Here is a 12141-nt window from a genome sequence, read left to right as displayed (position 1 = left end):
GGGGGGGGGGGGGTTTGTGGGGTGGTGTTTTTTATTCTTTTGTTTGGTTTTTGGTTGCCTTTTTTTTTCCCCTTTAAATATACCCTTCATTTTAAATACAATTTAAGGAGTCAAAGAAAGATTGTAATCACAATGTAGCACATTCTGATCAGATCCTTATCTACATTTGGGAGTAAAATAACAAAAAAGAGTTAGAATTTACTCAAGATGAAAGTAGGATTCACAAATCAGTTTGGAGCTGCTTACTGTAACCCTTTCATAACTTTGTAACTGAAGTCAAAACAAAATAGAGGATAATAAATTATAGCAAATTTAAGAATCCATTTTTTATGCCATTAATAACTTTCAAATAATATATTCACCATTTCACAATTCTATTATCAAATACCAACGATTGTATCAAAAATAAGAGTACAGAGATCTAAACCATAATACATGGTACTTGATCAGCACCTGAGCAGAGCCACTCTGTAAAATCTATTTGGAAATAAAAGTTAATATTTAAAGTTTAATGAAAATGCGACACAAACTTAAAAATAACCACTCCTTACAGTTCATCTCGTTGCCTTTGTGACAGCACCATTGTGGCTGCGATGTCAGGTTAACGTGATTCAGCAGTGGCTGCTTCCTCAAGCTCTAAAGTCTTAGGAACTCTGGATCCACAATTCAGTCTGCCACCGAGTGGCTTAAATCAAAAATACTTTTCCAGACGTGAAATCCAATAGGAAATCCAGAGGTATTCAATGCAGAAGATTCAATCCATCTAGAAGGTAGAGAAAGAGACACCATTAATTTCCTTTAAATAAGCATTCAGTCACTCTAGACTGACGTGAAGATTTCTGCACTTGGAACAAGCTGACTAAAATCGTAAATGCAATTTTATTTTGCTAGTCTGCATTATGCCCAGATGCATAATGCATAAATGCTATAAGCACATCTCCAACCTGGACTGAGTAGCCTGGAGAGACTCATACACTTTCTTTATTCCCTGTCTTCCCACCATTACTCCTTCAAGAAACACGGAGCTGAAGGAGACATCTTCAGTCACAGCCCACTTCTAGTTTGTAGGCAACTCCATCATATTTTCTTGTGATGAAAAGAACTTAGGCCTACCGTAAACAGCCTACTTTTTGCCCTACTATTCCTATCGAAAAGCTACCCCCCCCCCCAAATCCTCTATCCTTATGCTAGATTTTATCTTCTGTAGATTTCTCTCTTCATCAGACTAAACCCAGCAAGGTTCATTCAGTTAATTTTCAACACACACCAGAGATCAGCTAATGCTCTCCTATATCTTTCAAGCTTTGGAGAAGAGTTTAAGGAAAGAAGAGAACATTCCAGAAAGGACTATGGAAGACGTTATGGCACAGTTCAGGCCATAGCCAACGGCATCAAGGCACACTCAGTTTGCACTGTAGCTCATTCGTGGCATTATACTAGGCAGTTCTCTAGGATTAACCCAAACAGCATCTTAAAGACTACGGCTATAATTCAGCCTGTGAACTTTACAGGTAGATTATTACACAATTATATTAGACAAATTACTTTTTCTATTCTAGTAATACTATCTGAAGTTCCAGAGCACCACGTTCTAAAAGACAATACTTGCCTTCTTTTCAGTCACATGTTAACACAGTTTACCTGCAGTTAATCTTTTATCTCGCCCACATTTGGGGTACAGCAAATTTTCTAACAGATCTTCAATCTTACCAGAGTAGCACAACTACCATGGTGCAGAGTTGTCACAAGCCTGTTACTTCAGCTGGGTTCAGGCAGTGACTTGATCACTACACATCTGACAATGCAAGCTAATTCAGAATATAGGTGAAATTTGACGTATTCAAGATAGTGTTCAAGTCAGTCAGAATTGTGCCTCTCACAAATTACTTTTTTTTTCCCCTCACACTGTTTAATATCTTCTTATGCACTAACATGAAATTCAGTATTCTTAGTGTACAATCTACTTCAACTGGACAGTTTTAATCTTAGTCAAGGTGACATCACCAAAATCATTTTAGCAGCACTTGCCTTTTGATTTCTGCACTGCAGGTACTCCTTTGTAAGCAACATGATTATAAAAAATGCTGAAGTTAGCATTTCTTGCATACCTGACAAGAGTCTGTATATAACACATGATTTACACAAGCTGTTAAGCAAGTTCGACCAACCGGCTTTTAGCAACAAGATAAACTGAACATGACAATACCCAAAGACTGAGGAAATAGTAGTTGGGTTTGCAAACTTTCTACTAACTACTTCAGGAAACAGGTGTTCCCACTGCCTCTCCCCTACTGTTTCTCCACTAGACATACAGGTACACTATATAAGTTGGATAACAATTTTGATAAGGAGCTTGTTTAAACCAAAGCCTTTCTTATATGAAAAAATTAAAGAAAATACTAAGCTTGTATCATTAACGTCTACTTATCCATCACAGGGGATCAGGAGCTTGTTTCTAAACCTATCTAGGCTCTGCTGTCTGCTTCAAAATAAGCTTAAGCTGCAAGTTGCTTGTATTTCATTCTTCTGGTGGATTTTCCACGTCAAATGCTGTACACCAAAATACTGCACTGCAAGCTGTTTAGGACTCTAAACTGGCAAGACATTATTTAATTAGTTTGATCTCTTCCCTAATAGCTATTTCAGAAACAATTCAGTTGAAAACTGGTATCACAGGCTGCATCCTTTCAGAGAACAGAAGCAAACATTTAACTTATTCTTGTCCCACACCTCGCTTTCTGACAGGTAAAGAGACAACCGGTTTTCAATAGATGCATCTTGTTCACTACACAGTAGGAGTATTGCATACAAATTAATGGAGATCTAGTTAATATAAAAAAAAAAATCTATTTAAATGATCAGAAGAAGTGCCCTCTAGAGGGCAATGCTGCTATAAATTTAAGTACTGAAAAATAAAGGCTTATAATGGCTGAATCTCTGCACTTCAGTATGAGCATAGCAACGCTTTCAGTAGTGATAAACATTGTGGAGAAGAACAATATAAGGCACTTCTTTATACACAGAAGTACTGTTTGAAGCACTGAATAGCCAAACACAAAGATATAAACTTCCAAAATCTGCTTGTAGTACTACCATGGTAAAAATCACGGTATTAAAACCAGAAGGTGGTTTTTGTATTATGAAATACCGCTAAGCAGTGAATGCCTTCTAAATCCAGCATCGGTGCAATGACTCTAGTAAAAATCATACTCCAATATTTTGTCAATTTTGTCATTGCATCTAGGAGATGCAACTATAGCACTTGCCTAAAAATAACAGCAACTGTGTTTATAAGGCAATCCTTGACATGTCATCTCGTTAGAAAGGCACATTTTTTCCCCCTCAAATGTAAAGTAACCCCAAACTTCTCCTGTATCCCCAACTCTTAGCAGCACCTGACCTGCTCCATTGTTCTAACTCTGAACTTTTATTCAGAAACAGATCTTAGTACTAAATAAATTTCAACAGCTACAGGGTAAAGCAACTATTTCTGCTATTAGCAAATTACAGCTGATCCACAGTAAGTTACCAATTGACTGATCTACAGTATCTTGCTTCTCTGGAAAGTGTCTGTTCCAAGCACCCTTCTCAGTATTCCTGACTTTTTAACTACAAAGGCACCTGAATATAAGGCGAAGTATTTTTAGGGCAGCTTCTTCCATATACACCCTTTTACAAAAGACAAAACAAAAAGAATGAAAACAAACAAACAGAAAAAAAAACAAACCAAAAATCTACAAACAAAAAACCACCCAAGCAAAAACGTCCAAAAACAAAAAGCCAGAAGGACCCAACTTTAATTATACACCTGTGCCACTTTTAGAAACAACAGAGACTGGATGAATATTGTCCACGTGCACTGCCTTTTCTTTAGCTAGAGAAGGCTTTGTGACATACAAAACTCAGTGGAGCAAGACTAACCAGTCCTCCTCCATTGCCTATCAAGGTTTACAGTCACCACTGCATTACACACACACCCGCAAACAACCTCGGTAATGAGAGGAAGCAAGCATTCAAAGAGAACCATTGGGAAACAAAAACCCACAAAAAAACAACACCTGGTCATTACATCTTGCCCAAAATCTGTCATTTCTACTATCAGCAGCTTACTGTGAATAATGTGGTGTCAAGACAGAGCTAGATCTTTTTTGAAAGAAAAGATGTCTTTGTATAAAAATTTTTATTTGTTCTGTGTAAAGTACAGGAAAAAAAGACTGAACCTAAACAGAGCCATCCATGGACAACAGCTACTAATTAAATGTAAAACAGGATGTGTCTTTTATCAACAGCCCCACTTACACTGCAGAAAGTTTTAGTTTCTAACTTAAGACCTTATTTGATTCCATATCAGTAGTCTGCATATATAAAAGCACCGAGTGGCAAACCTCTGCATATGTACAATCTTGCAACAGAAGTGGGCTACAAGTGTTTTCAGCAAGATCAGTTGTCTTTGTAAGCGTTTTAAAATTCGGAGCTAGACCTGGCTGAACGCGTAACACTGGAACAGGTATGACACATTCAATGTTTGCCTCTTACTCCCCCTGGCAGTACAGTATCTGCTCAGTTTTCCAGAATGTACAGGTACCTGGCGGGAAAAGAAACATAGACATCACCCACTGCAGTTTAGGTAGGCTACTTCTTTATGAAACACCACAAACCATTTCAAAACTGTATGTAACATCCTCCTCAGCTCCATTAACAGTAACATATCCTCAACAGACAACTCCATCTCATCTCAACTACTAAACTTTTTCACTTAGCTAAAGATCAGCTTTTATACTTAGGACTGGGAGAAGTGGCTGAGCAATAAGGATAAAAGATCTAATCCAACCCTTCAGTGCTGTAGGACTGAAGCGGCATACTAAAGCATAATCTTTTAAAAATAAATAAACAAAAAGACAGCCAAGAATCATCACAGGCCAGAATTTTTTCCCTATAAAAGTTTCTAAAACATACAGAACTGTTGATAAAGAGCAACAAATTGGGCAGAAAAACCTGAAAAGCAGAAGAATCCTTCCCTCTAAGGGAAGGTGGAAACAGCACAGTATAGGTTCTTCTGATTTTCTCATTAAAAAAAAAAAAGTGGAAGACCCTCTGTCTTTCCATGTCTAAGAATCACCTCCCATCTTCCTAAACTGGGATTCAGAGATTCCACATACATAGCTCCACCACATACAGCCTTCTGCTGGAGCCAGCTGCACTCACCACAAGACTCACCCACACTGCGCTGAGGACAGGACACATTGACTCCTATTGAAATTGCTTTGAGGCTCAGAGATTCTGCCTGACATGCATTTAAAGATGGTCCCACCCTGATGGTGACTAAATGCATACCTTTTGCAACTGGTTAGTGTCAAGGCACCCAGCTGAGTCTAACTTCACACTTGAAGTGGACATCACAGATCTGATAGTGTAGGAACCACCTTCTTCCTGAGGGTGACTAAGACATCCTAACAATTCAAAAGACAGTTGTTTCTTCCTGACTCTAAACAGTAGGTCCTTATACTGATGTATATCAGTGTGTTCAAGTGTTTCCTAGATTACTGGAAAACCACAATAACTTAACAAGAGAGACCTGCTAACCATTCAGAAGATGCACAAATAGAAAAATGAAACAGGTTCAGCTATCTTTGTTAGCTCTTTGAGACAGCTATATTCAAAGCACAATAGCTGAACAGATACAGTAAAAGCAATGGGGGGGGGGGAATCACTTTCAGGCAAGAGACAGAACTCCCTCAGTTCATGATACATCATGCCAATAAGTGATAAGCCTTGGCTCGCAGGTATTTCTAGAATGGTGTTCATACTTGCTTCAGGAGACATTTAAATATTATTTTCCATAAGTATTCTCCAAATATAATTGAGAAACAGATTACGGAATCAAATTAACCCTTCAGCATTTTAGTCTCAACCTGCCAAAAATACCTGTTCATTTACCTAAACTAGCATCAAGCAAGAGCAAAGTTAACTGGAATTAAAATTCCAAAAACTGCCCATTCTGTACACATTAAAAAAAATCAAATTTAGTCTGTAAATTCCTTCAGAGTTCATTATGTTTTTGCTTATCAGAGTACACTGGATGCTAAACAGCACTAAAATTTGGTTTGAATACATATGTCTGGTAAAGACGTTGTGCCCTGAATTTGACATTTAGCTTTTATCTATTTCAAGCTGATCATCTACTTTGCAAACCTACAATGAGACTAAACAGAAGTTTTCAAACACACTTGAAGACAGAAGTTTTTAAAATCAAAACCATCCTGCTTTCTTAGTTTTAACTACTAAAATAGTGTTTCTGGACTTGTTCCTTGACTTATTGATTACTCCTGCTAATTACTGCATAGATACCTATAGACACCACAGCTTATCCAAATATTTTAGAGCAACAGGAAAGTTTTGTTATTTTTTCTGTTTCACCTACTTCTGTTTTACTACTGTTATGACTTTGTTTAGCAACTGTAATAACTCATTGCTACAGCTTTAATCGGAAGGTTTTATCTGTATGTGGCAGGGTACCATTCAACTCTTTCAAAGTAACACATATATTGTACTGTGACAAAATTGAAGCTATAAATGCAGAGGTCAAAGAAACCATTAGCTACTAGTTATTAACTCATGATATAAATTATACCACCTTCAGTAAGATGCTACACTGGTCCCTGCAAGGTATTAGTTCAGTCAGGGATTTAGGATCCCAGAAAGAATGAGGGCTTTTGTCCTTTAAACTGCCTTATGGGAATCACACCACGGGAAGGAACTGCACTGGGTGCTTACCAGCTGCCAGCACCCAGCAACCAAGCATATTAACTTCTCCATGAATGTGCCATCAACAGGGTGTTTCACATTAAGTTCTTATGAAGCCCTTCCAAATCCAAGCATTTTCAGAAATGTATCCTCAGATACCAAACTGTGCCATCACAACCAACCTTAGCATCTTCCTCAGTATTTTATCAGCAAGACCAGTTCAAGGTTCTCCACTGTCTTTCCTTTACTCCCATCAAGTGTGTCAAAAATACTGCTTATGGATCAACACCATAAACAAATCACTGAAACGGCTCAGCTGACCAAATACCCATTTCTGCTTTTCAGAACAAGTTATAGTAAAAATCACTCCCAATTGAGATATGATCCATCTAAATTGCAAGTTAGCAAGTTAAATGATTACATATTTTATTAGAAACAATACATACACCAGTAAACATAAAATATATAAATGGGAAATAACATTTGTCAAATTCATCTTTCATTCTGGACATAGACTTGCTTTGCTAGACTCCGTTGAGCATGCTTCTGCAGCATGAGCAAGACCCAGTCTAACATGCATGCATTAGGATCAGTGCTCTCCTTTCACTGCGACCATGCTACACAGCAAAACCATCTGTATTAATGCCTTGTTGACTGGCAGCGCTCTACTACCATAGCAGTAAGGTTTAAGAAAATCTACACAAATATCAAGTAGTGACATACAGACAGAGAGCAGAAAGCTATTCCAAGTTCATTGTGAACAAGTATTCCTTGCAGACGTTTGCAGGTTCTAACCAGATTTTTAAAGTCACGTCAATAAAGCTGCAAAGAGTAATGCAGAGAAAGATGTATTACATTATAAGGCCTTTACAAGTTTCAGAAGTTCAATTTTACAGGCTTCTTTCACGGCCTAAGTTATTCTGATTACTTAAGCCAGAGCTCCTGTCATCAAGAAAATCCTCATCAGCACCAGAATGAAAGATGGTCTTACCAACTGGAACTCCAGACTCAAAATCTTTATCATTCTGGTAATTTAAGTCCTCAAGCCTACAGAAACATTTGCTTACTAGCTACTACAAAAAACAGTCAATCAGCCTTAACATGTTCTTAAGTACTTTTCCTGACTCCCGTAATTCCCGCAGGCACATTCGTCCCTCCTGTGTTTTATGTTTTCTCTCTTAACTTTTGAATTTTTATGAGTTAAACCAAGAAAATCAGTTTCAGTGTCATTCCTTGGTTCACAACATCATCATCAGCAAACAGTTAAATATATCAGCACCACCCCAAGTTCACCATGCTGCTGTCTAGCAACCTAACAACCACTGCTGACCAATCTGTTATTGCAGATCTCAGAATACATGTTTATAGCTCCTCCAGGAACTTCAAAATAAATTAATTAAATTTCTGCAGTTTTAATGACCGTTGCTTAGGCTCCCATAAACAGTCTTCCCTACAAAAACACAAGCTAGATACACTAAACACGTAACTGTAGCTCATTATATCCAAAATTAGAAGAAATAGATAGCATAAATTACAGAGCAAATGAATTAGCAGACACAGAACAGACCAACACCTTTCAATTCTGAAAGCTTATCAGAGCTGTGCACTGCTGTGCTTTAAGAACAGTAAATTTTTGCTTTTTTTTTTTCAGAATCCCAATACCCTAATAAACTCAACTACAAGACCATTTGTTTTCTAAGTATCATTATGACAAAATCATGTATTTAATAATATTCTACCAGAATGTTTCTTTGAAGGAGACAAAATCTGAGATCACGTTCTCAGATTGGCAGGTTAGGCACACCTAATACTAAGTACTTGGGTGTTAAAAAGGCATATAAGCCATTACGAACACAAGGAACACACAATTGGGTTCACATAATGAAATCAATTACAGAGTTTTAGATCACTCACATTTAGCTTCAAATTTAAATCTTAATTTGCAATCATTTAGAATTCCAACAACCTGTGTAAAACTCAAAACAGTCTTGAGTGTCCAGCTACATGCTACCAACTTTCAAGGGGTTTCTCTAACACATTCTACTGTTCTTAAAAGATGTTTTACCTGGAAGAAAACTCCTTATGTTTTCTTCTGAGTTTGTTAATTTATCTGAAATCCTAGTTCGGTTAGCTTCCTCTCTTTGGGTAATTTTTCAACCCTCATGAAAGGCAAGTCACTTATGAAGTGGTAGCAGAGACCAGAGCCGCCAAAAGACTAATTGAATTGATATAATCAGAATCAAATTCCACAATTCTTTAAAGTTGAGACGACCCATTTATGCATTAATAAAGGAGAAACTCTTGTTGCATTGTCACTTGCTACATGGCTGGCACATTAGATCCTTAAAAAAATTTTTCAACAGTGTATCTTGTTTCATAACGTTTTAACAAGAGGACTTAAAGTGGTTATTTGTGAGCATTTGCAGGCAATTAGAGCTACAGTCCTTTATGGGAGAACTAGATTAAATGAATTGTTCTCTTATACCTCTAAATTATACTGCTAAATTCTAGCAAGTATATAAGCAAGTATGTAAGAACACTTCCTTTTAATCTAGACTAATTTTTCATGATCTGATTTTGTTTTAAACCCAGTAAGCAAAAAGCTGCTTTATCAAACTCAAGCCATAAAACAGGACAACTCTCCCCACAAATGTACTGTACATACAGATTCCACAGAAGCTGCCATTTAAATATGAATCTAATTAAAAGTTAAGTAATACCCATGTTTCTTGGGCATAACTACTATGACCTGAAAAGGTTTCTTAAGAAATCTGCGTCCATCGTTTATAGGAAAGTAAAATGGTAAGTAAAATAAAACATCCAGTTCCTTTTTCACCCCTTCATCTCACTCCCAGTTACAACAGAAAAGCACATATACAGTATAATCACGAGAGAACAGCCATGCAGTTCTTATAGTGTAGCAATCACACCTTACCCTACAAAATGTTAGAATTCATCACCTGCTAAGCTGGCAGGGATGAGTCAATACAAGCAAGCTACTCATTTATGAGCTGGGCTAATCTTTTTTCCACTTTTCAGCCTACATCAGTAAAGCTAGCTGAAGTATTATGAAAAAGTGAGCTCCAACAACTATCCTTTTTTGGAAAAACAAAACAAAAGGCAAATCTGATCTGAATTACAACTCTGAGCCTTATTTTTAATTCACTTTTAGTAAGCCTGTTATTCTGCAATTAAGTGAAATCTTAAAATGCCCGTAGGTCTTAAACACAAATGCTTTGCCAAGTATATCAATACAGTATTATACATAATATAGCATTTTGTGCAGTGTTTGTTCACATTTTGCAATAAGTTACCAAAACTTTTAACTGAACTGAAATGGAAAATATTTTATCAAAGCAAATATATTTTTAACACAAAAAACTGAAAAGTCCTATGCCTGTTTTCTTATCCATTTCACCTACTTTTACAGGGTAATTGAGTTGACTTTGCTAAAACCTGATACTGTAGTTTACTTCTGAAAATAATTCAACAATAAATCCATGGCGAACTAGAAAGTAATCTATAGCAGATCAGATATAGTGCCTATGTTCCAAAGACTTGGAATGCAGGTTGTAATTACATCCAAAAAATAAAGCTAAGGAATGTCATCAAGACGCTGTAAACCAGGAGCAAGTTAACTACTCTATGCTGCATGTTCCCTAACTAAATGCATTTCTGTCCTAATTAGAGATACACATTTTGAAATAAACTTGCATGTCCATCTACTTTTCCCCATTATTTCAAGTTATAATCACTATTTAACAGATCACTGGCAGTCTCTACCTACCTTTAGGACTGTAAAGCAACAAAAGACATTTTTGGTCTTGTTACCTTCCCAGGCACCAACACTATGCGGCTTTTTGATACCTTTGGACCAAATTTGCTAGGAAATTTTTTTTTTTTTGAAAATAAGTCTTTAAATTAATTCAGTCTTGACATTTATCCTCCCTCTATCACTTCAGTTTTGCAATTCCGGTAGAAGCATGATACAATGAACTCTGAGGAGAAACATCTCAAGCACACAGTCACTACATACCATTTTAGTGCCTTTAAGCTTCTTCCAGGTCAGAGCTCAAGTTTGTAGTCTACATGTAGACTTTGGTAGAAAACAAGTGAAAACATCCTACTTCTAGCCTGCCTGTTCAGTCCTGTGTGAAAACACAGGTAAATTTAACTACCAATAAATGAACAACCTGGAAAAAAAAGCAGGGTGCAGTAGGAAAGAAACCTTTAAAATGTGTGAAAAAGCTTTGGACATAGAACTCTCTGCTGTCGTTTAGTATGTTGTGATAGTGATATGGTAACAAGGAATTATTTCACAAAACTAGTTTTAAATTCATATTAACCCCCACTGGGTTTTCACTGAACTTCACTGGAAACGAACTTTCTAGTCAGACACAGGTTAGTGAAATGGGGGGTGGGGGTGGCGCAGAAGAACGGAATAGAGGGAGAAGGGAAGAGGAGGGTTAGTGTTACAGTGGGCTAAGGTATTACAAGCTGCTACTCTAAACTTGTTCAGAGAAATGCGCAATGCACATCATGGTTTATCTGGATGACTTAAAAAGATATTTTTCAAAATAATTTTTGCTAGGTCAAACAACACATACACATTTTGCAACAGCAATTCTAAAACATCGTATTTAAGCTCCTTTCTCTTAGCCACCAAGAGAAGAGTGCATGTACTCAGAATATACGGTTGGTCAGCAGTCATGCACTGGATTTGAACTTTGTTCTTTTCAGTTCTTTCCCCTGTCCTTTTCTGGCTTGAAGAATTTAGTAGTAGACTTACAACTGTAAAGGAGGTCACAGGACTATATCCAAATTTAAATATTTCATTATTAAACTGCCTATTATAATGGAAATGTGAAGTTAACAAAAATGATTGTGAATTGATTTAATATATATATGAAAAACATTTGGAAGGAAACTTGAAGGAACACCTATGTTAAAGCTTTAGAAACAGGAGGAGGTCAAAACCACAAAGCAATCCTAACAAAAATTCAGACGGAACTTCCACTCTTCGAATCATGAGAACACTCTGTTAGTCCTTTAGCCATTTTCAAAGCTTGTTGACCAAAAATGGCTTCACTTGACAAGTAAAGAGGAAAAAAAAAAATTAATATTGTAATTGTCATACATACATTTTATCCTACTACAGGGAACAGAGTTTAACCTTTCGTGACACCGGTACCAAAAGTAATGAAATGGGGGTTCTTGTAGAAGGTGTCTCATCTTTCTTATGACCCATCTTGACCTACTGCATTACTGCCTCTAAAGCAGATCTGAAGTTGTGGGAACCAGTCCCTAAGAAATACCTGCCTTCCTTTTCCCAAATTTACCAGCACCCCTTCTCAGAACACCTACATCTCCCATCTATTCGCACATGTAGTAACTCTC

The 12141-nt window shown here is 37.0% G+C and overlaps 1 protein-coding gene across 1 annotated transcript in view; it reads right to left on the bottom strand.

The window, feature by feature from the left end:
- PAFAH1B1 (platelet-activating factor acetylhydrolase 1b, regulatory subunit 1 (45kDa)) overlaps positions 1 to 8954 on the bottom strand; it is a 28014-nt gene extending 19060 nt beyond the window's left edge. Inside the window, exons 1-2 of the mRNA XM_009318811.1 lie at positions 8944 to 8954; positions 552 to 763 (exon numbers count right to left, since the gene is read on the bottom strand). Coding sequence (XP_009317086.1) covers positions 552 to 583 — 32 coding nt within the window. The 5' untranslated portion in view covers positions 584 to 763; positions 8944 to 8954. The remainder of the gene's footprint in view (positions 1 to 551; positions 764 to 8943) is intronic.
- Between the last annotated feature and the right edge of the window lie 3187 nt (positions 8955 to 12141).

Source organism: Pygoscelis adeliae, unplaced genomic scaffold (genome assembly GCF_000699105.1).
Source record: "Pygoscelis adeliae isolate BGI_AS28 unplaced genomic scaffold, ASM69910v1 Scaffold392, whole genome shotgun sequence".
Lineage (NCBI taxonomy): Eukaryota > Metazoa > Chordata > Aves > Sphenisciformes > Spheniscidae > Pygoscelis > Pygoscelis adeliae.
The sequence above is the reverse complement of the archived record's forward strand: the minus strand, read 5'-3'. Positions and strand labels throughout refer to the sequence as shown.